Source organism: Tenrec ecaudatus, chromosome 1, assembly GCF_050624435.1.
Source record: "Tenrec ecaudatus isolate mTenEca1 chromosome 1, mTenEca1.hap1, whole genome shotgun sequence".
Lineage (NCBI taxonomy): Eukaryota > Metazoa > Chordata > Mammalia > Afrosoricida > Tenrecidae > Tenrec > Tenrec ecaudatus.
Window position 1 is genome coordinate 34,211,360 of NC_134530.1, and position 20,078 is coordinate 34,231,437.

Genomic DNA, 20,078 nt, shown 5'->3' on the forward strand with positions numbered 1-20,078 from the left:
CAAGCTGAGCCCCTCAGGCAGGCCCCCTTACCTGACCTGCATGGTGTAGTTGGGAGAGTCTGCCCTGGACTTTCTAATGTTCCTGAAGTCCAGACCACCCACCCTTGTCTGGGAACTACTGTCCCCGGAAGGTTCCCCCACCCCCACCCCCACCCAGTTACACGGCATCAGTCCGGAGGTAAAGTCCTCCTCTCTCTGCTTGTCAGGAAGGTAGAGAGTCTAAAGGAGGTAATCCAAGCTAACACCACCAGTGCAACCTGATCAAACGGGCAGTTCCTGACTTAGAAGCTTCAATTCTATAAATCAATATCCTGCTTGATTAATATTACTTGTCTTGATTTTTTTCTGCAGTGTATCTTTCTTGATAATGCGGAATAACAGAGCAGTAGGTTCTTATCTCTTAGGTGGGTGGATCTTGGTGAACTTTTGCTGGTTGTAGCATCTTTGGAGGCTGGCATGGTGTTTGGCCACTTAAAGCCATTGAGGCACCACCGCTGGCAGCTGGGTGACGGGTAGCAGTGGCACTCCCACCAAAGCCAAACATGAGCAGCCAAGGAGCAGCCAACATAGTTCCAGAATATTTACCAACTGGTGCTTATGTGTCCCTAAAAGTTGGCTCTCACGGACTCCGGACTTTCTAGAGTCATGGAGGCTGGGTGAGCCCCTGAATTTTACCCTGAGATCATCTTTAACCCTTACACCATCGGTTCTCAACCTGTCGGTCAAACGACCCTTTCACAGGGTCGCCTAAGACCATCGGAAAACACATTACTATTTACATTACGATTCATCACAGTAGCAAAATGACAGTGATGAAGTAGCAACGAAAATAATTTCATGGTTTGGGGTCACCACAACAAGAGAAACTGTATGAAAGGGTCACGGCATTAGGAAGGTGGAGAACCACTGCCTTACACCAATAGCATCCCCTGAAGTCTTCTTAAAAGCAAATCGAGGGTGCAGCAAATACACTGAACGACGTCTTTCTTGAGCACCGTGCCCCTTTAAGCCATGTGGGCCACAGTGGCACCTTATGGAGCCGCAGGGTTCTGCTAAGGGGGAGGAACCTTCCGAAAGCAGGGCTGCGGGCGGTTGCCCCGCTTGAGGCGTGCAGTGCCTGTCTTTGAACTTTGCGTCTGCAAATGGTTAGCGTTCGTGTGTGTTCGCTGAGTGTCTTCTCAGCAGCAACAACCAAATGAGATGACAGCCCCAAACATTCTCGGGAGCAGACGTGTAGCACACGTGTCTCCGTGAGTTGGAATCAACTCCCTGGAAACCAACAGGAAAGGTTGTGGAGTTGGCTTATATTCTGTGTGTGTCTATATCCTCAGCATTAATAACGCAACGTCAGTGATTTCAAGTCCTTGAAGTTGTGCTAGGATGGGCAAACCCCCAAGTGGAGGTGGTGTCTGCAGAGTCCGGGAGGTGTGTAACCTTGTACGCTGTCACTGCCTTTTCAGTTCCGGGAAGCAGTTTGTGCGCTATATAAACATGTTGATCAATGACACGACCTTTCTGCTCGATGAAAGTCTGGAGTCTCTGAAGCGGATCCATGAAGTGCAAGAAGAGATGAAGAACAAGGAGCAGTGGGATCAGTTGCCGCGGGTGAGCACACGAGCAGACTGGTTCTGGGGCTGCATGTCTGCGTCTGACAGCATCCTCTGACTCCTGGACCTTATGCCCAGGCTGGGAACAGGAGACATGCAAGCGCTGTTCTAATGCAGAGCAGTGAGCGAGACGCTTTTCAGAGTGTGTTCCAAAGGCCTGGCAGCTGCTCTCCTTTTGAAAGATGTGCTTTCCTTCTGGTTGCTTTTTGGAGAAGAGCCTTGCTCGTTTGCACATATCGATGATGGTTTGTGAAAGCACACACTAAATGTCCGTCTCTCTGCTAGACGGGAGCTTAATTTATCTGTGTGGTATTCTTTAGACAAAGAGGCAAATCACTAAAAATTTCTGGGTTCGATTTTTTTTTCTTTTTAACTGTTCTTGGTTCCCCTATTCAATTGTTAATAGAAGAGTAAAGGCCCTGGTACTGCAATTGTCAAGTAAGTACTCCAGTGTGAACAGAGAGGTTGAAGGTTCTTAGCCTCCCAGTGGTGCTGCGTGAGAAAGAGCTGGCCATCCACTCGCCTACAGATGACAGCTTAGGAAACCCTATGGGGCAGTTCTGCTGTTAAATGACCTGACGATGGGTCAGAATTGGCTTAACAGCACCTAAGAGCACCAATGAGAGAGTCCCATCTTGCTAGTTCCAAGAGAAATCTATGCTAGTCAGGTGACAGTAGCCTCTCCAACACTGTTGAGCCATCTGGCTGTTAGCAGGACCATGAGAGCTGCGGTGATGTCATAGCGTGGCTAGTGCTCTGGGTGTTATCAGGCTCAGAACCAGAATGGCTCTCAAAAAGTCGTCTTTGTCAACTTGTGGGTAAGGGGACTTCTGCTCTGTGTACAGTGGCAGTCCCAAAAGGAAAAGATTGTCAAGGCTATAATGTTGTGGAGTCAAACAAGATAACCTGAATTTAATGAGCATCTTTCATTCCAAGTATTCCTACAGCTTTGATGGACATGTCCCATCTCGAGGTAACCCACATGCTGGATTTCTTCTGTGCGCATGCCGCCATGGTCTCCTCTTTCCTTGGCACTGAACTGACCCTCTCTGGTATCTGTTTCTGCCCTTATGCATCGCTAAACTCACAGAAACCACTGTGCCACAAGACCACAAAAGCTCCCCACAGTCCCCCAACACTCCGAGAGCGGAGTGAGCCCCCAGGCTAATGCTCTCAGAGAACATCCCTGATGTCTTTCCGAGATCCTGCCAAGCTTTCCCCGACACTGCCCTTTGGCACCAATCCTGACCAGTCCTCCACCCTTCTTAAGCAAAGAGATGAGCCCTAGTTGAAAGAGCTCAGGTTACTTGGGTTTGAGAACAGACATTGCTGGGCATTAATCTCTGTCCTCACAGCTAATACCTGCCTTGCAGGAAAGCCACCATCAGAAATAATAGATGTGAAATATATCGTTCGAGACTGACTCCGAGAAGATGCTCAGATGAGTCACTAGTACTTTCACTTGCTGAGACACTCATCTGCCCAAATGCTCTACGTTGCATCCTGGTGCCCCCACTGACATTCAGTGCAAGGTGACCTCATCTGTTGTAAGACTTTAAATATAGTCTCACAAGTCTCAAGACTCACAAATTTATCCCCACACCTCGGACTTACGACTCCAGGTGCATAACCAGCTACTGACTCGCTTCTCTACCTGGTGTGCTAAGGGTCTCCAAATCAACCTGCCTAAGACTGAGCTGCCGCCGCCCTCCAGACCTCTGCTCCAGGTTGTCCCAGCGCCAGCGCCTGGAGCACCACTCTGCCAGCTGTTGAGACCCACCACTGTCTTTTTGTTTTTCATTGGCATACAGTTCAGTGGTTTCAGTGTATCAAGATGTGCAATCAGCACCACTATCAATTTTAGAACTTTTCCTTCTTTCTGCTTGTTAGTTCCCCTTTGCTCCCAGTCTTCCCCGCTGTCACCCCAAGAAACTAGTGATCCACTTACTGCTGTCTCATTTCTTCTCTTTCTCTTGCAGGATTGATCATTTTATTGGGGGGCTCTTACAGATATTATAACTACCTATAATTCAGTTGTATTAAGCACACTTGTACATATGTTGCCATCATCATTTCCAAAACATTTTCTTTCTATTTGAGCCCTTGGTATCAGCTCCTCTTTTCCCCCCTCCCTCCCCCATCCTTCCACCCCTGTGAATCTTTGATCAATTATATTTTATTGTTATTTTGTATATTACACTGTATTGTCTCCCTTCACCCACATTTCTATTACTCATCTCCCTTGGTGGAGGGTGGAGGGATGGTGTTATCCTGGATTTCTAATTTTAAAAATATACTCCAAAAAGAAAAACAAAAATGAATATCAATAGCAAAATAAAAGAGAAAATCCTCCATTGAAAGAGAAAATAATAAAGACTAGAACAAATTTAAAATGATCAAAAGGGAGACCAGATGATAAGGTGTTAGATTTTAACTTGATGACCTCCATTGTTAGTCCGCTTTCCAATGCACTCTTGTCTGATAGCAAGGCTGTTTACATCCCTGATCTTCATTGGTCAGAGGTGATTCATCGGAGGATTAGTCCCACAGGGGGACCTTGCAAACAAAGTTTGGTCTTTGACTGTCATTCATAGTCTTCTGCAAACTGAGTGTCCAGAATGTAAGTTCTAATACTGTTCCCTCCTTCAGTCTTGGGTTTTATTGTTTACAATCCTTGGATCACACATGCTGATGTGCTTCTTCCACGTGGACTTAGCTGATGCCTCACTTAGAGAGCTGCCTGCTTTAAGGCAAACCTTTAAGCCCCCGGGTGCTAGTCTTTATGATAGCTGGGCACAATCTAGCTTCATTATACTTTTTCATAACATCCATATCTTCAGTGATCTCCCCATGAGGGCAAGTATGGGGCAGGACACCATCATAAGACTAACTGTTCTTAGATCAGGGCTACAATTAAGTGCGAACCCAAGAAAATCCATTATGGTTTATATATGTCCCTGGTCCACTCTATAGACAACATTATCTTTTATTGAGACCCACCCACCTCGTCGGAACCATCTTTTGCCTTTTCGTCTGTGTCTACGAAGAGTACGATAATGAAATACGCAGGTACTAAGAGTTAGAGACCTAGAAAGAACAGCCTAGATCTCAAGCTAAAAGAACTGAGGAAAAAACCTTCAAGTTGCAGTCTTGAAGGATTCTATGAGCAAAATAATGGACAACACAGAAATAATCAAAAGAAGAAAACACAGAATCACTTCAGCCCGTCGGCCATCTCAAGAGGTAGCATATGATCAAGAGCCAATGGTGTTGAACGAAAAAGTCCAAACTGCACTGCCGGCATTAGGGAGAGCAAGGCTCCAGGAATGGATGGAGCACCAATAGAAATGTTTCAACACGCCGATGCAGTCCTGGAAGCACTCACTCGTCTGTGTCAGGAAGTCTGGAAGACAGCTAGCTACTCGGCCACCCAATGGAAAGAGATTCTTATTTGGACCCATTCCAAAGAAAGGTGATCCAGCAATGCTCAAATTATTGAACAAGATTAACATCATGTGCAAGTAAAATTTGCCGAAGATCATTAGCAGCAGTTGCAGGTGTACATGGCAGTTGCTGCTGGAGGCTCAGGCTGCACTCAGAGGAGGTGGTGAAACAAGGGACATCATGGCTTATCTTGGCTAGAGAATACCAGAAAAGATGTGCACTTGTGTTTTATTGACAGTGACAAAGCATTCAACTGTGAGAATCAGAATATACTATGGATGACATTGTGAAAAGTGGGAATCCCAGAATACTCACTGCTCATGCAGAACCTGCCCATAGACTAGAAGGCAGCCATACAAACCGAACAAGGGACAACTGCCTGGCTTAAAATCAGGAAAGGTGTGCGTCAGGGTTAAATCCTTTCGTGTGTTATTCCATGCTGAGCAGATACTCTGAGCGGCTGGAGTCTATGAAGAAGGATGCAGCATCAGGATCGGAGAAAGGCTTATTAACAACCTTCTAGATGCATCGGACACAACCTTGCTTGCTGAAAGTGAGGAAGACTTGAAGCACTGCTGATGAAAACCAGACTGCAGCCTAGCTTAAAAATCCATCGATTACTATCTGACCACCTGCAGGCCAACCTCATGTCGTGCCTGAACTGTAACCCCTATTTGCTCTCCCAGTTTCTTATCACCAATCACTTGGAACCCTGGAGAGCTTCCCCTCTTACTCAGCGTCTGGTTGAGGTGTGGCCTGCAGGGCGCTGAGGCATTGCCCACCACCTTGCCCACTTCTCTACCCTGGCTCCCACCTCTCCCCACTTCACTCAACATCGGGACTCTGCACAGACCGACAGCCTGTACACTTGGTACGCCCTCTCCCTGGACCACTCTTGGTTGGTGTTTTGTTGACTCATTTCCTTCAGGTAGCTACTAAGCTGCGCCTCCTGTGTTTGTTTCCAGGGTGCCCAGAGTAAAGTTTCATAAATCTAGTTGGGTTCTAAGAACCAAGATGGATTGTTTCATAGTTCTGGAGGCCAGAGGAGCCGAAATCCGGCTGTTGGCCACGTTGAGTCCATGTGGCGGCACTCAGACCCTCTGCTCTCTGCCACTCTCCTGGGGACAGCTGTTCTTGGTGTTCCTTGGACTACTCCATCCTTACAGAATAGGATCCCCTGACCTCAGCATCACCCTCTGCCTTCCTCTGCCCTATTTCTATTTAGGACCACCAGGCTTGCTGCACATGTCTGTTCTGTGTGTGGTCTGTCTCCCTAACTGGAACCTGCTTCCTGAGGACAAAAGGTGTTCTGCACCCACCAGTTAGGACCTGCGCTTTCTTCCCCCGGTGCCTCTGGCGTGTAGAAGACACCAGCTCGCATTTAGTGAATGAGTCCACGAGGCTCCAACCCAATCAGATTGTTGGTGCTTCGCTCCTTGTGCCATTTCTGGTCCCGCCTTTCTTCCAGTCGGCCCGTTCTTACCCAGGGAGCACCGAGGCTCAGGCGCCCTCAGCCCAGCATGCTCACGAGCACGGCCGCCGAGGGCCCTCAGCTGGCACCTTCAGCTGTTCCTGCTGTTTCCTTCCCTTCCCCCACCTGAACTGCCCAACCGGAAGTAAAAGGGCCTCTGAGTAGATAGAAGAAGGTAAAGTCTTCACTGGTATTTCTATAGTTCATCCACCTCACAGCCTTCAGGGCACGGCTTCATTTCACACAGGAGTCAAACACCCGGTTCTCTTACTTCCCAGCCCTTGGCAGAGTGGAAGGAGCAGAGGGGTGCCAGTGGCAGGTGCGCTGACAGCTGTGAGGCGTGCAGTAAAGTAGCAGCCACGCCATCTGGAGGCACTTGGTGAGGGACAGTTCCTAAACATCAGTACAAGGTATTAGGGACTTTTTAATTTTTTAAATAACAATGCCTGCTACATGAAAGCGGTGAAGAGAAGTGAATCACACTTCCTACGTACCAGTACACATCCAGTCCGATGAGCGGCTCACTCTGTTACCCGCCTGGACATGGTGGTGACTTCCTTCATCCTGGAGGAGATGGATGTGCTCATGGGAATGAACTCATTCATGGGCCAAGGCACTTCCGAGCCCTTTGGGCGCTGGAACTTAGACCGGCCCCTGAGTCCACAAAGTTTTCAGCACCCAAACTCTTTCTCAGGTACCATTCTAGCAAAGACCATGTGCACTGTCAGGTACCATTCTAGCAAAGACCATGTGCACTGGTTTTCAGGGAGCTGTGTACCCAGCAAGGTTACAGCCCAGAGTTCTGATGCCCAAAGCAGTTTGCTGGATAGTTCACTGGTGGAGGTTAAAATAGTCTCCATGCAGCCTGCTGACTTCACAACATCCTTGTCCCCGGCCCAGGGTGTCTCGGTGAGCTGATGGACAGCACTGAGCCTTGTCCGCTTCTTGTTCCCCGTTTTCTAGGACCAGCAGCAGGCCCGTCAGTCTCAGCTGGCTCAGGACGAGCGTGTGTCCCGCTCTTACCTGGCGCTGGCCACGGAAACCGTGGACATGTTCCATATCCTCACCAAGCAGGTCCAGAAGCCGTTCCTCCGACCGGTGAGCACAAACTTTGGGGTCTTGGTTTGGTCCCCTGGGTTTTCCCTTCAAACTTTCCCACTTAGGTTTTAGGGTAGTTGTTGAATCCTGGAAGTTTCTGCTTCCTGTTCACTGATAGAGGAACCCTGGTATAGTGGGAGGGCTGCTAGCTGCAAGGTCAGCAGTTCAAAACCACAAGCTTCTCCTAGGGGAGAAAGAGGGGGCTTTCTAAAGAGTTACAGTCTTGGAAACCTACAGGAGCAGGTCCACTCTGTCTTGCAGTGTCTTTATGAGTCAGCGTTGACGCAGTGGTGGGGGGAGGACGGGGACAGGTGTCACCGAGACATCAAAGCCTGTTGCTGACATTGTGCCCACTTATGCTCTGAGCACCCACAGCTCTCTGCTTCCGGGGTATTGAGGCACTCCAATCCCACATCCCAGCCTGCACAGTGTCCTTCCAAAATGGCTGGATGCATTTCCTGCTCAGACAGCACAGTGGAGTATGCGCGTTAAAACAGCTACGTGCTTATTCCTTACTGATTTCTATATAACTTACTTATCAGAAGACTGTCCAGTAGCACCTATTCAGAAAAGATGGGTGATTTCTACTTAAATAGATGTGTACTTGATGTGTAATTATTTCTCTTCGATGTGGCTTTGCTAGAACATAGGAAACCAAAGGTTCATAAGAGCTTGATTAGAGTTTATGGTGGGTCAAAGGTAAGTCACAACGCTTGCCCTTGACGTGACCTGGGTCCTGTGTCTGGAATTGAAGCCGCTTGCCTTTCGTTGATCATTCCCGTCATGCAGTCAGGCACTTCCCAGTAAGAACGAGGGGTGGAGCCTGAGATTCAGGATTCTCTGGCTGTGTGCAGATGAGAGTTTACAAGGGAATAGAATTTCACTGTGTAGCATTTCCATTTCCCTCTGCCACACAACTCATTTTGTCCTCCACAAGAGAGGCGGTGTCCCCACTCCCTGGCCAGGGTGCCACTGCAGAGACGAATCCCCTGCTCTCCGTCTACTCGCCCTTCCTGTGGTTTCAGAGACCGAGTTGAGTTCTGGAGCAGGAGGCTTGGCACAGAGCAGGACTGGCCTGTGAAAACGCCACACCTAATGTACACCAGGCTGCTCAGACACTTGCTTCCCGTAACGGTTTACCAACCGCCCTTCTTGAACCTTTGTCTGTTGAAGCTTAGGCTTTGGGGCTCACCTGGTCTCTGCCAACAAGGTTCAAGCCTCTTGTGGCCCCCACACAGCCAGACAATGCAGAGGCAAATGAACGTGGATGCCTTGTAAGAAAACGTCATTTTCCACAAACAGATGTGGGGTCAGATTTTGCCAACCTCTGTCTAAATCCTGTTTTATTTGAAGTGGGCGATCCCGGGGAGTGACTTGTATGTGCCTGTTGGACTATCGATAGGAAGCTATCGATTGATTTGAGAGTAAATCATCAGGAACCTCTTTCTAGTTCTAAGGTCTTCATTTTTCCAAAGGACTTGATAGGAAGTCCGTGAATGTTCCTGTCAGTTAAAGGGTACGGCTGTGTTGGAAGCCCTCGCCCGTCTCGCTGTGCACCCCAGTGCTGTCAGGGAACCCCGGTGGTCCGTTGATCCACCTGGTGGTCCACGGGAGAAAGGCCTGGCACTCTGCTTCCACGAAGAGCACAGTGGAGGAAATCCCACGAGGCAGGTCTGCTCTGTCGTGTGGGATTGCCGTGAGTCAGACTCAGAAGCACTTAGCCACACCTGAGGGTGCTGCCCACACAGTCCCCTGGGCCTCCTGTGAGTTTGCTGCCCCTCGTGCCTCTCAACTCTCCCACTCAAAAATCCTCTCAACTCCCGTGCTCTGATCACTCCTGTATTTTACAGCTTTTCAACAGGTACCGTATATACTCGAGTATAAGCTGAGTTTCCCAGCACATTTTTTTCTGTTATTTTCCTTTTTTCTTTTTCTTTTCTTTTTTTTTTTTTTTACAATTTATTGGGGCTCATACAATTCTTATCACAGTTCATACATGTACATACATCAATTGTATAAAGCACATCTGTACAGTCTTTGCCCTAATCATTTTTTCTCCTCTTTTCTTTTTTTACATTTTATTAGGGACTCATACAACTCTTACCACAATCCATACATATACATACATCAATTGTATAAAGCACATCCATACATTCCCTGCCCCAATCACTCTCAAAGCATTTGCTCTCCACTTAAGCCCTTTGCATCAGGTCCTCTTTTTTATTCCCCTCCCTCCCCGCCCAGCACATTTTTAATGCAGTTTTTGTGGTACAATTAGGTGCCTTGGCTGATACTCAGGTTGGCTTATACTCGAATGTATACGGTAAATGCAGCCAAGCCAAGTTTTCATACTTCAGATTGGCTTACTTTTTTTTTTAATGAAGATATAATTTTTATTCCAGATGGGACTATTAATTAGATAAAAATCATTAATATCATTTTTTACCATTTTAGTAGGGGCTCATGCAACTCGTGTCACAATCCTTGCATACAGATTGCTTACTTCTTACCTGCTCTCTCCTTCCTTTCTAGTTGTTTCATGTCGCTTTGCTTTGCTTGACCAGCAAGGCCTTAAACCGTCAGGACATGAATGATCTCTCCGCCTTCTTTTGCATTTCTGCCCTCGTGGTGACTGATATGGGCACTGCCTCATGGGTCAGGGGCTCTGGCAGTGTGTGAAAACGCGCGTGGAAGGGTGGCTGGAGACAGAATGATGGACTTGTGGATAGTTCTTGCTCATTTACCTACTCTGTGCAGGAGACTTTTTTGTGTTAATTAAAGGAAAAAGTTGCCTCGTGGCTGTTTACGAATACTCCCATCCGCTGGCAACCTGGCATTAAATGCTGCAGTTTCCAGATCAGAGACCAGTGTGACTGGGCGCTCTTCTCGCACTGGCAGCTGCGCAGCACCTGAGAGGGGCTCTGCGCTTCAGGCGCCCATCCCGCTCCCCTCCCTGGGACTGGGGTGGCCGTCCTTCTCGCTCGACTCATCGGCATCCGTTTTGCTTATCCTCTGATTTTCTAGGAACTTGGACCCCGTTTGGCTGCAATGCTGAACTTTAACCTTCAGCAGCTGTGTGGCCCCAAGTGCCGTGACCTGAAAGTTGAAAACCCCGAGAAATATGGCTTTGAACCAAAGAAGCTGTTGGACCAGCTGACAGATATATACTTGCAACTGGACTGTGCTCGGTTTGCCAAAGCCATTGCTGACGACCAGGTCAGTGTCTCGGGGCCAGAGGCCCTCTCAGGAGGATCCTGGGGTTGCTTGTCTGCAGTAATCACATGCAATCTTCCCTCTCCCCACTTGGAAAAAATGAAGGTGACACCTTAAAATTGTCGTTTGAGAAGTTTCTAGGCTATATATTTTTAATTATTATTGCTTTATCATTTTATTGGGGGCTCTTACAACTCTTAGAACAATCCATACATCAGTTGTATCAGTCACAGTTGTGCGTTGTTGGCCATCATCATTTCAAAGCATTTTCTGTCTGCGTGAGCCCTTGGTACCAGCCCTGGGTGGCAGTGTATTTGGTTTGGCTTTCCTGTTCTCCTGGCCCGGCTGCTGCAGCCGCCACACCCCGGAGGTTGGGTCACACAGAGAGGAGGAGCGGATCACGACCGTGAGAGAGGACCACTGAGTAGAGGATAGAGGAGAGCTTCTGGCTGCCGTTCCTCGGCGACCCACCGAACGTCCACCCTGCCTGCTGCTGCTCGTGGTGTGGGCAGCGGTGTCCGCACACGGGGGTGGAGTGCCCGTCTCCATTCAGAAGGCAGCTACACACGTGCTGCTGACACCATGGGAGAGAAAAACGGGCGGGGGGGTCGTGTGTTGGTTTTCTCTGTTTACAGTATGTGGTCTGTGGTGACCACTGGCAGTTTCCATTTGGACTGGCTGGCGAGAGATCTGGCCTGGTTGTTTCAGAGGCGACCGGAAGGCTGCATGGCCCCAGATGAGGGGCAGCCTCTGGTCTCCTCTGGAGGCCGCGGCTGTGGTCTGGTGTGGTGGGTTGTTTTCCTGGGGAAACCAAGGGAAAAAGAAAGTGTTAGTTTCTCCTGGGAAGAAGGAGGCTTCTCCTCCTGTCAGGACGGGACTGACCACAGTGGACAGAGGTGAAGGATGGTGGCAGAGAGGTCCTTGCATCAGACCAGTGACCTGCACCGACGGCCACTCTGACCCTGCTGTTACTGGCCGAGCCCAGTTCCACGCAGACCACAGTGGTAGGAGCCTTGCCCGGAGCCGTCATTCATCAGAGCTTGAGAAGAAGCCCACTGGATCAGCTTTCCTACGTGAATGGTTCTCTCTCTGAACTGGCAGTGGGAGCCGGGGAGGGAGGCAGAAGTTTCAGTCAGTGCCCCACCGGCCTGAGGCTTTTTGTTGTTGTTGCTGCTTAATTTTTTGTGTGAAATTCCCCAGCCATAAATTCAACCGTTTTAAAGTGGCGTGGAAAAGGTTCACAACGTTGTACAACTAGCACCAAAACATTTCCATCTCCCCAGAGGTGTTCTGGGGTCCATTAAGTAGTCACTCGCCATCCCCACCCAGGCCCTGGCAGCCAATCGCCTGCTTCCCGTGTCTGGATCTGCCCGCTGGACCTTTCACAGGGCTGGAAGCGTGTCGCATGCGGCCTGTAGTACCTGGCTTCTTCACTCGGCAGGTTTGTTTGGTTGCAACGTGCATTAAGCTTCATTTCCCTTGAGGGCTGGATTCCGATCCCGTTGCCTCGGCGGACCACCTGTGTGTGTCCATCTGTCTGTCCATGGACATTTGGTTGTGTCCGCCATTTTGCTTTATGGTCAATGCTGCTGAGAACACTAATGTTTCATTACTTGTTTGGTGCACATTTTCTGATTTCAGTGTTTACACAGGAGTCGAACTGCTGTATCATACGGTGACTTTTAAAATTTCAAACCGTGTGTGGGAGGGGTATTCTGTTCTGCGTAGGCTTCTCATCGGGGGCCATTGGGTCGGTTCTGACTGGCAGCCACGCTATGCGCAACCGAATGGAGCATGCCGGCTCCCGCGCTGCCCCAGGCCCGCTCTGCTCCAGCCCTTGCAGCCACCGTCTATATCCAACTTGCTGAGGGCTTTCTCTTTTTTGTTGACCAACCATGATGTCCTTCTCCAAGGACGAGTCCCTCCTGAGAATATGTGCAGAGTACATGAAACGGAACCTCACCATCCTCATTTAGTACACGAGTGTTCTTCTCCTGGCAGCCAAGGCAATCGTTCAAAGGCGTCCGTTCTCTTTGGTCGGCCTCTTTCCTTGTGCAGCTCTTGAAGACATATGAGGCAATAGAAAATACCACGGAGCCCCCAGAGTGACATCTTTGCTCTTGACCGTCTGAGGAGGTCTTGGGCAGCAGATCTGTCTGGTGCCAGTGCCATGTAGGGAGTTGGTTTGAGCCCACCTCAAGCAGATGACTCCATCCTGGGTCGTTTGTGTGTAAGGTCTTCAGGAGCCCAGGCTTGCCCACAGTCCCTGACCCGTTGGCACCCCCACCAGCAGCGTGCTCCACATCCTTGCTGATTCTTACTATTATTTGATTCTTACTATTATTTTCCCTTTTTTTGGTTGTCGTGTCTCACCTCTTTCTCAGAGGGCTTAGAGATTTGCCTCGAACGGCAAGCTGTTGGGCCCTGGGGACGCAGGTTAGGCACTTGCCTGCTCACCAGGGCTAGCAGGTGGGTATCCTGGCTGTCCGCTCCCACAGAGATGAGAACTAGGCAACGCCACAGGGCAGGGCTGCTCTGTCTCGCCGGGACCCTGGGAGTCAGCAACCAACCAGCTGACATTACACAAGCTCAGTACAGGCAGGAGGTAGACGCCGAATCCGTGACCAGGCTTGGCTGGCAGTATGGTTGGCATTTGTCCTTCAAGCACAGCCCACCCTGTGGACATGAGTCGAGCCTGTTCACACTTTTGTCCAGATGCAGCCATGTTGGAGCCCTGGGGGATTCTTAGAAAAAGTTGCTTGAATAAGGATTGGTAGAGAGTGGGGCAACACTCAGGCAGGTACGAGTGATTCTGGGTGCTTTACGGATGTTCATGCCAAAGAGCAGAAAGGCCCAGCCTCTGGGGCACCGCCAGGACACCATGCCCCACAAGCAGCGGAGGTGCCTTCTCCCCTGACACCTGACCCTGACTAGAAACGCCAGGCTGCCGCTAAAACGTCCCCTCACCTCATTTGCCTCCACCCCAGAAGTCATAGCCGGTCCATCCGCTCGGGCTTGTGTTCGCCTCGTTTTCTCAGCCTTTGTGCTGTTTGGGACTCTCGGGAACGAAGGAAACGTTTTCGGCAGCTTGTGTTTTTGCGCTGACATTGCCTTTCCTCGTTGCAGAGATCCTACAGCAAGGAGCTGTTCGAAGAAGTGATCTCAAAGATGCGCAAGGCCGGGATCAAGTCCACGATCGCAATAGAGAAGTTTAAGCTTCTGGCCGAGAAAGTGGAGGAGATTGTCGCCAGGAATGCGCGTGCGGAGATCGACTACAGCGACGCCCCCGATGAGTTCCGAGGCAAGTGCTCAGTTCTCTGGCGCAGAGTGCCCGTCGAAGGGGGTCGTGTGTGCTTTCAGCCTGTTCACGCTTTGTCGTGCTTGCTTTCTGATAGCCCTGGTGGCAACGTGTTCACCTGTTAACCAAAAGGCCGAGAGTTCAAACCCACCTCCTGCTCCGAGGGGAAAAGATGAGGCATCTGATCCTATAAAGATTCATTCACAGCTTTGGAAACCCCTGAGTTGAATTGATGAGAGGAGAGAGAGAGAGAGAGAGAGAGAGAGAGAGAGAGAGAGAGAGAGAGATGCTTTCTAAAACACGTGATCTAAAATGACAGTTCCCCAGTTTTCATTCATACTGTAAATGAAAAGAAAGTCCTTCACCAGAAATCCAGTCCGACAGCCGCCCTGAAGATGCTGAGGGCAGCCTTGCTTTCTGAGTGAGGCAGAGCTCAGAGCCGGGGGCTGTGTGTGCCCCACTGGCAAAGGCGACTCTCCTGGCCTTCACCCAACGTCGGGGGCTGTCCTGCGGGTGTATTGTCTGGATTTGCTCAAGCATTCGATCAGACTCGGGCTTACCAAGAACCCCTGTCCCGACAGACCCTCTGATGGACACCCTGATGACCGACCCCGTGCGACTCCCGTCGGGCACCGTCATGGACCGCTCCATCATCCTGCGGCACTTGCTGAACTCCCCCACCGACCCCTTCAACCGACAGACACTGACAGAGAGCATGCTGGAGCCAGGTAGGGGGTACCCACTGGTGGAGGGGGGGGGCGCGGACACCAGGGCCAAGAGGTTAAGCAAGAAGCGTGCACCAGAGGAGGAAACTATCAAACCCTGAACCTATCTAGTCAGTGGCACTGTGTATGAAAAAGATGGGCACCATTTTAAAACATATGTGTCCCCATGCCTTGCCTTCTGCAACTCTCAGCTTAACGTGGGGGGCTGAGTAGCCATGTCTCTGCATTCTTAAAGAAAGAACTTCTAGCATCTTCTCTCACACAGCGCCCTCCCGGGTGAGGCCTTAATCCTCCTCTCTGCCTCTCTCTCCCCTCTCGCCCCGCAGTGCCAGAACTGAAAGAGCAGATTCAGACCTGGATGAGAGAGAAACAGAACAGTGACCATTAAGCCGCCCCCCGTGCCCAACCCCTGCTGGAAGCAGCCGAGCCCAGTGAGGCCAACCAAGGAGGCAGCGTTGGTGGTGGAAATGCTGTAACCACGTCGGAGGCCCCATGTGGCCACACGCCCCACGAGCCCACCCCGAGTGACCAAACGCTAGGGTCTACGAGGACGTGACGGAAGAGGAGCCCAATTCCTGTACATATATTTAAGTGACAAACACGGTCAAAAGCTCGAGGGACACACGCCATGGTTGCTTAGGCAATAGAAGTGCGTCCTTCCCGGTCGGGGCTTTTGCAGCTGCAGCCTGGAAGCAGTGCCAAGGGGGCTGCGCAGCGTCTGCGTCATCTGTTGTTCTTGTTTCCCAGCCCCATATCCGTTGATTTGATTGTGATTAGAGAACCTTGGACATTTTGCTGCTACATCCTCTCCCCCGCCCCCTCCCTCCGACTTCCCCGACTTGCACTGCTGTGGATTTTTTTAAAGAGAAGCAGAGACATCGCCTCCCTCCTCGGGCCTCCAGACACAGATGCTGTGCGGTGACTGTGGCTGCAGCGCAGTGTTAGCCCTGGGGCCGTATTTTTATATCATAGTCACCTACTTGGTTTTTTTAATTGGTGTTAGATGACATGATTAATAAAAAAGGCAAGCTATTTTCAGAATTTGAACTTCAGTTTTTCTTTTTTGTTTTTCTTTTGCAATGCCCCTCCTAAATTTTTTTATTCTGAACCAAATAAAATGGCTCCAGCCGCTTCTCCAGTCCACGGGACGCTCTGTTGGGACGCTGAGAAGCAGGTATGCCACGGAGGTGTGGAAGGACGTCGGGACTTACCTGACCGTTGGCTGGTTGGTTGGTTTGGGTTTTTGGGGGGGTGGGTGGGGATAGGGCTGGTTTTTAAAAATACTACACGACAGTTCTAAGCCTTTACAGTTGTCCCCCAAGGGTAAATCAGTTCCTCTACTCTTGAGTCTGTGAGTTCAAGGCAGGGTCATTTGTATGATGTGTCCTTTGGGGCTTGGCCTTACCAAAGCAAAAAAGTGTGCAAGAAATGTGGAAGTACATCTGCTTATTTAAACACATGCACACACACACACACACACACACACCTTTTTGTATTACTGCTCCCTACATAACATACTTGAATTCTTGGATTCCCCGTGGGGTAAAAAAGGATTTGAAACCATAAAGTGTTTTAAATTAAGTCTACAAAAAACATACTTTCTTTTTCTTTTCCTTTTTGCCCCCCTCCTCAACAGACAATGTCCTCTGTTCAATTCCTAACTCAAATGACAATAAATGGTGATACACATTCAGAAGGAAGCTTCTGTGAGTCTCTTCTTTTCTTGGGCAAAGACAGAGGGGCGGGGAGGATGGGGCCAGGAACACAGGCCAGGTGGGCCTCCACGTGGCTCCGTTTCTCTTACCTGGAGTCAGGAGTTGCTCTCTGGAACAGGAGCATGTTCTTAATTGCGTCACACGCTGCAGTTGGTTCTCATTGTCACTGCTGGTTGGCTGGAGCAGCTCGAAGTCGATCATATTCAGCCCCCTGCCCTGTTCAAGTCGCTACCCTGTCCCCACACCCTTCTCCCAGACCTACGAAATTCTCACTCCTGTGCGCCCCAGGTCATAATCTCTTAGGCATGCCACCAACTCCTGCAATGATGGCATAATAGAAGTATTTGCTTATATGGCATTTGCTTGATGCCACATGGAGTTGCTGAGTGGCACAAACAATTAAGTGCTTGACTCCCAGCTGAAACAGTGCCCTTCAAACCAGCCTCCCAGAGGCCCCTGGAGAGCACGCCTGGGGATCAGCAACTGCAAGGTCATGGGTTGAAAACCCCATCGAGCACTTCTACGTCACCCAGAGGCCACCGTGAGTCAAGTCAACTCTGGCAGTTAGCAAGAGCACACATCTATAGTATGCTCGATGTATCTCTAATTATTAAATCCACACATAATGATACTTGTTTATTGGCTTTTGTACTTAATTTTGTTGGTCTCATGAATGTGTGTGTGTGTGTGTGTGGTTTTCCTCCTTTGCTTCCAAAATCTATAATCTTCCGTGGCACCGCTTCTATGAAATACTGTGACAGCTGTCCCCGTGAACATGACGGTGTGTTTCTTTTATATCGCCTTCTCGGTGCTTCTTTTGAATATTCCAGTTTCAAAGGCTTCAAGGACCTTCAGCCAGGGAGGGCTTGGACTGCAGCTACCTGCTAGGACTGGATCTTTAAAGGCTCAGGGCTGCTCCTCTAGGAATTTGTGATTGCCTCCTTCTCTTATCAACAATCAAATTGTAAAGCCCTTTTTAAAGTAGGCCTGACACAAAGAGAGGTGAGCTAATAATGCAAGTGACTCAGAAGAGAAACGGTCATTGAGTGAAACGGGATTAAAATAACTTCTTAATCATCTTGTGACTCACTGTTGTGTGGGTTTTCCCAAGAGTCGATTCTTCAGAAATACAGGAGTTGGTAGACTGTCTTCTAGACCAATAGCTGAGGCACATATTTGGTCCACATTTTGTAATGTGGGACATAAAATAGTCAAGTTGACTGTTCTTGGGGTGTTGGGTGACAGATCCCATCTGGCAGTAAATGTTTGATGGAAGGAAATATCCACAATTGATAATATTTGCATCTGCTAGTGTTAGGTTAAAGAAACCCATCCTTGATGGGCAGATCATAGCAACTTGAACTTCATGAATGTGTTCTATGTGCAAACCGCTCTTCCGCATAATCATCTAACCCACCTCATGAAAATCTCTGCCCTCATTGACTTACAGAGATGAGACAGGCACAGAGCAGGATCAATACCTTGACCCTGAACTTTGGGCTTGTTAATATGAACCTGTCACCTGAGCTTCAGAGAGTGACCCATCACCATTGGTGTTGAATGTGACTAATCCTATCTGTCCAGTTGTTCCAAACGCTTAAAGAGATTCAGAGAAGCAGCATAGCAGTCTAAAGGGGGTTTAGACTTGGGGGTCAGTAGCCCACAGCTGTAGACCTAATTCTCATTCTAAACAACTTCAGTCTCATTGCCTAATTACCAGGCATTCACTGTTAACTCCCAAACTTCTACCTTCCCTCTAGGGCTGTACTCTGCACTGCAGACACTCTGGGCCTCAGAAATCTAAAAGGACCTCAGATTTAAGATCTGAAACTTAAAACCTGAGTTCCTATTACTTTACCTCAAACCAGCTCCTCTTAGTTAATCCATTCTCAGCACTTGGCAATTCCGCCCTTGCCAGTTACATCATGCCAACCCCCAGGGTCGCCCTTGATGTTCTTGTGACTCTCATGCTCTCTGCCTATAACGTCAGCAACTGGCCTCTCTTCACAAAGAACAATGGGGGGGGGGCGGGAATAGGAGGAGGGTATGGGATATAGCTAATTACCTCCATGAACAACCACCACCTTTGCCAAGAAACCCAAACAACTGAATGGTGGTTGATTATGAATAAGGAGCATATTGATCAAAGATGCCATAGAAGGCTCCTGATCAAAAGGGAGAAATGTAGAACCATCCAAATGTTCATGGACTCCAGGCTTTGAATCCCTAAAACTATTGCCCTCAAATAACTTTCAATCCTTAAAGCAGAAATATCCCCTGAAGTCATCTTAAAATTGAATACTTAGGCTTAACTAGGAAAACAATTTTCCTTGAGTATTATGTTCTTTTAAGAACTTTATGGGATCAAAGAACAAAAAAATCCTATCGTGAATGAGGGGAGTGCGGAGTGGGGACCCAAAGCCCATCTGTAGGCAACTGGACATCCCCTTATGGAAGGGTTGCAGGAAGGAGAGGAGGCAATCAGGGTGCAGTGTAGCAATGATGAAACATACAACTTTTCTCTAGCTCATAAATGCTTCCTCCCCTCCCCCACTATCATGATCCCAATTCTGCTTTACAAATTCAGTTAGATCAGAGGATGTACACTGGTACATATAGGAACTGGAAGCACAGGGAATCCAGGACAGATGATCCCCTCAGGACCAATAATGAGAGTAGCAATACCAGGAGGGCAAGGGAAAGGTGGGAGAAAGGGGAAACCAATCACAATGATCTACATGTAACCCCCTCCCTGGGGGACAGAACAGGAAAGTGGGTGAAGGAAGACATCGGTCAGTGTAAGACGTGAAAAAATAATATATAAATTATCAAGGGTTCATGAGGGAGGGGAAAATGAGCTGATACCAAGGGCTCAAATAGAAAGTGTTTTGAAAATGATGGCAACAAAAGTACGAATGTGCTTAACACGACGGATGGATGTATGGATTGTGACAAGAGCTGAATGAGCCCCCAGTAAAATGATTTTAAAAAACCAACTCTATGGGATCAAATTGACAACAGCAATTCACAAGATTACATAGGAACTTAAGGCACAACATACAGTGACTTAAAACCAGCCGTCGGGGCTTCGCCGGGCTCACTGTCTGCCATTTTCGATTTTTTAGAGTCTGTTGACGATACTCTTGCTGCTTATCTGTACCTGTGCTTATATTCTATCCTTGGCACCCAGCGTCCTGGATAGAGCTAAAGCGGCACTACTGGGTACAATGGGGAAGTGTGCCAGGATTGGTGAATGGAAGAGTCCTTGTGTTGTATAGAGATGGCATTCAGCATCCTGTTCACACAGTAGCTTGGAAAAAAGCCAGAAATCAATCGCCATCAGATTTCTATATGAAAAAGGACGTACAGAAAATAATGGAAAGAATCGTTCATCTTTTCATCTCTGAACGTTGAGGGAGAGGGATTTCCAGCTGCTGCTCTGGACCAATGTTCTATATTAATCAGATGTAACCATTTCGTACTCATAATACGTGTGTCTATAACAAT

At 48.8% G+C, this 20,078-nt stretch overlaps 1 protein-coding gene and 1 pseudogene across 4 annotated transcripts in view; both read left to right on the forward strand.

Annotated features, from left to right (window-relative positions):
• The window catches only part of UBE4B (ubiquitination factor E4B), a 132,569-nt gene extending 116,024 nt beyond the window's left edge, over nt 1-16,545 (forward strand). For all 4 annotated transcript variants that reach the window (XM_075550778.1, XM_075550766.1, XM_075550768.1 and 1 more), the window contains 6 exons: nt 1,461-1,605; nt 7,486-7,620; nt 10,645-10,836; nt 13,960-14,134; nt 14,713-14,859; nt 15,183-16,545. In XM_075550778.1, coding sequence (XP_075406893.1) covers nt 1,461-1,605; nt 7,486-7,620; nt 10,645-10,836; nt 13,960-14,134; nt 14,713-14,859; nt 15,183-15,244 — 856 coding nt within the window. In that variant the 3' untranslated portion in view covers nt 15,245-16,545. The remainder of the gene's footprint in view (nt 1-1,460; nt 1,606-7,485; nt 7,621-10,644; nt 10,837-13,959; nt 14,135-14,712; nt 14,860-15,182) is intronic.
• Nucleotides 15,974-19,881, forward strand: LOC142458376 (protein kish-A pseudogene; annotated as a pseudogene).
• Nucleotides 19,882-20,078: the final 197 nt, after the last annotated feature.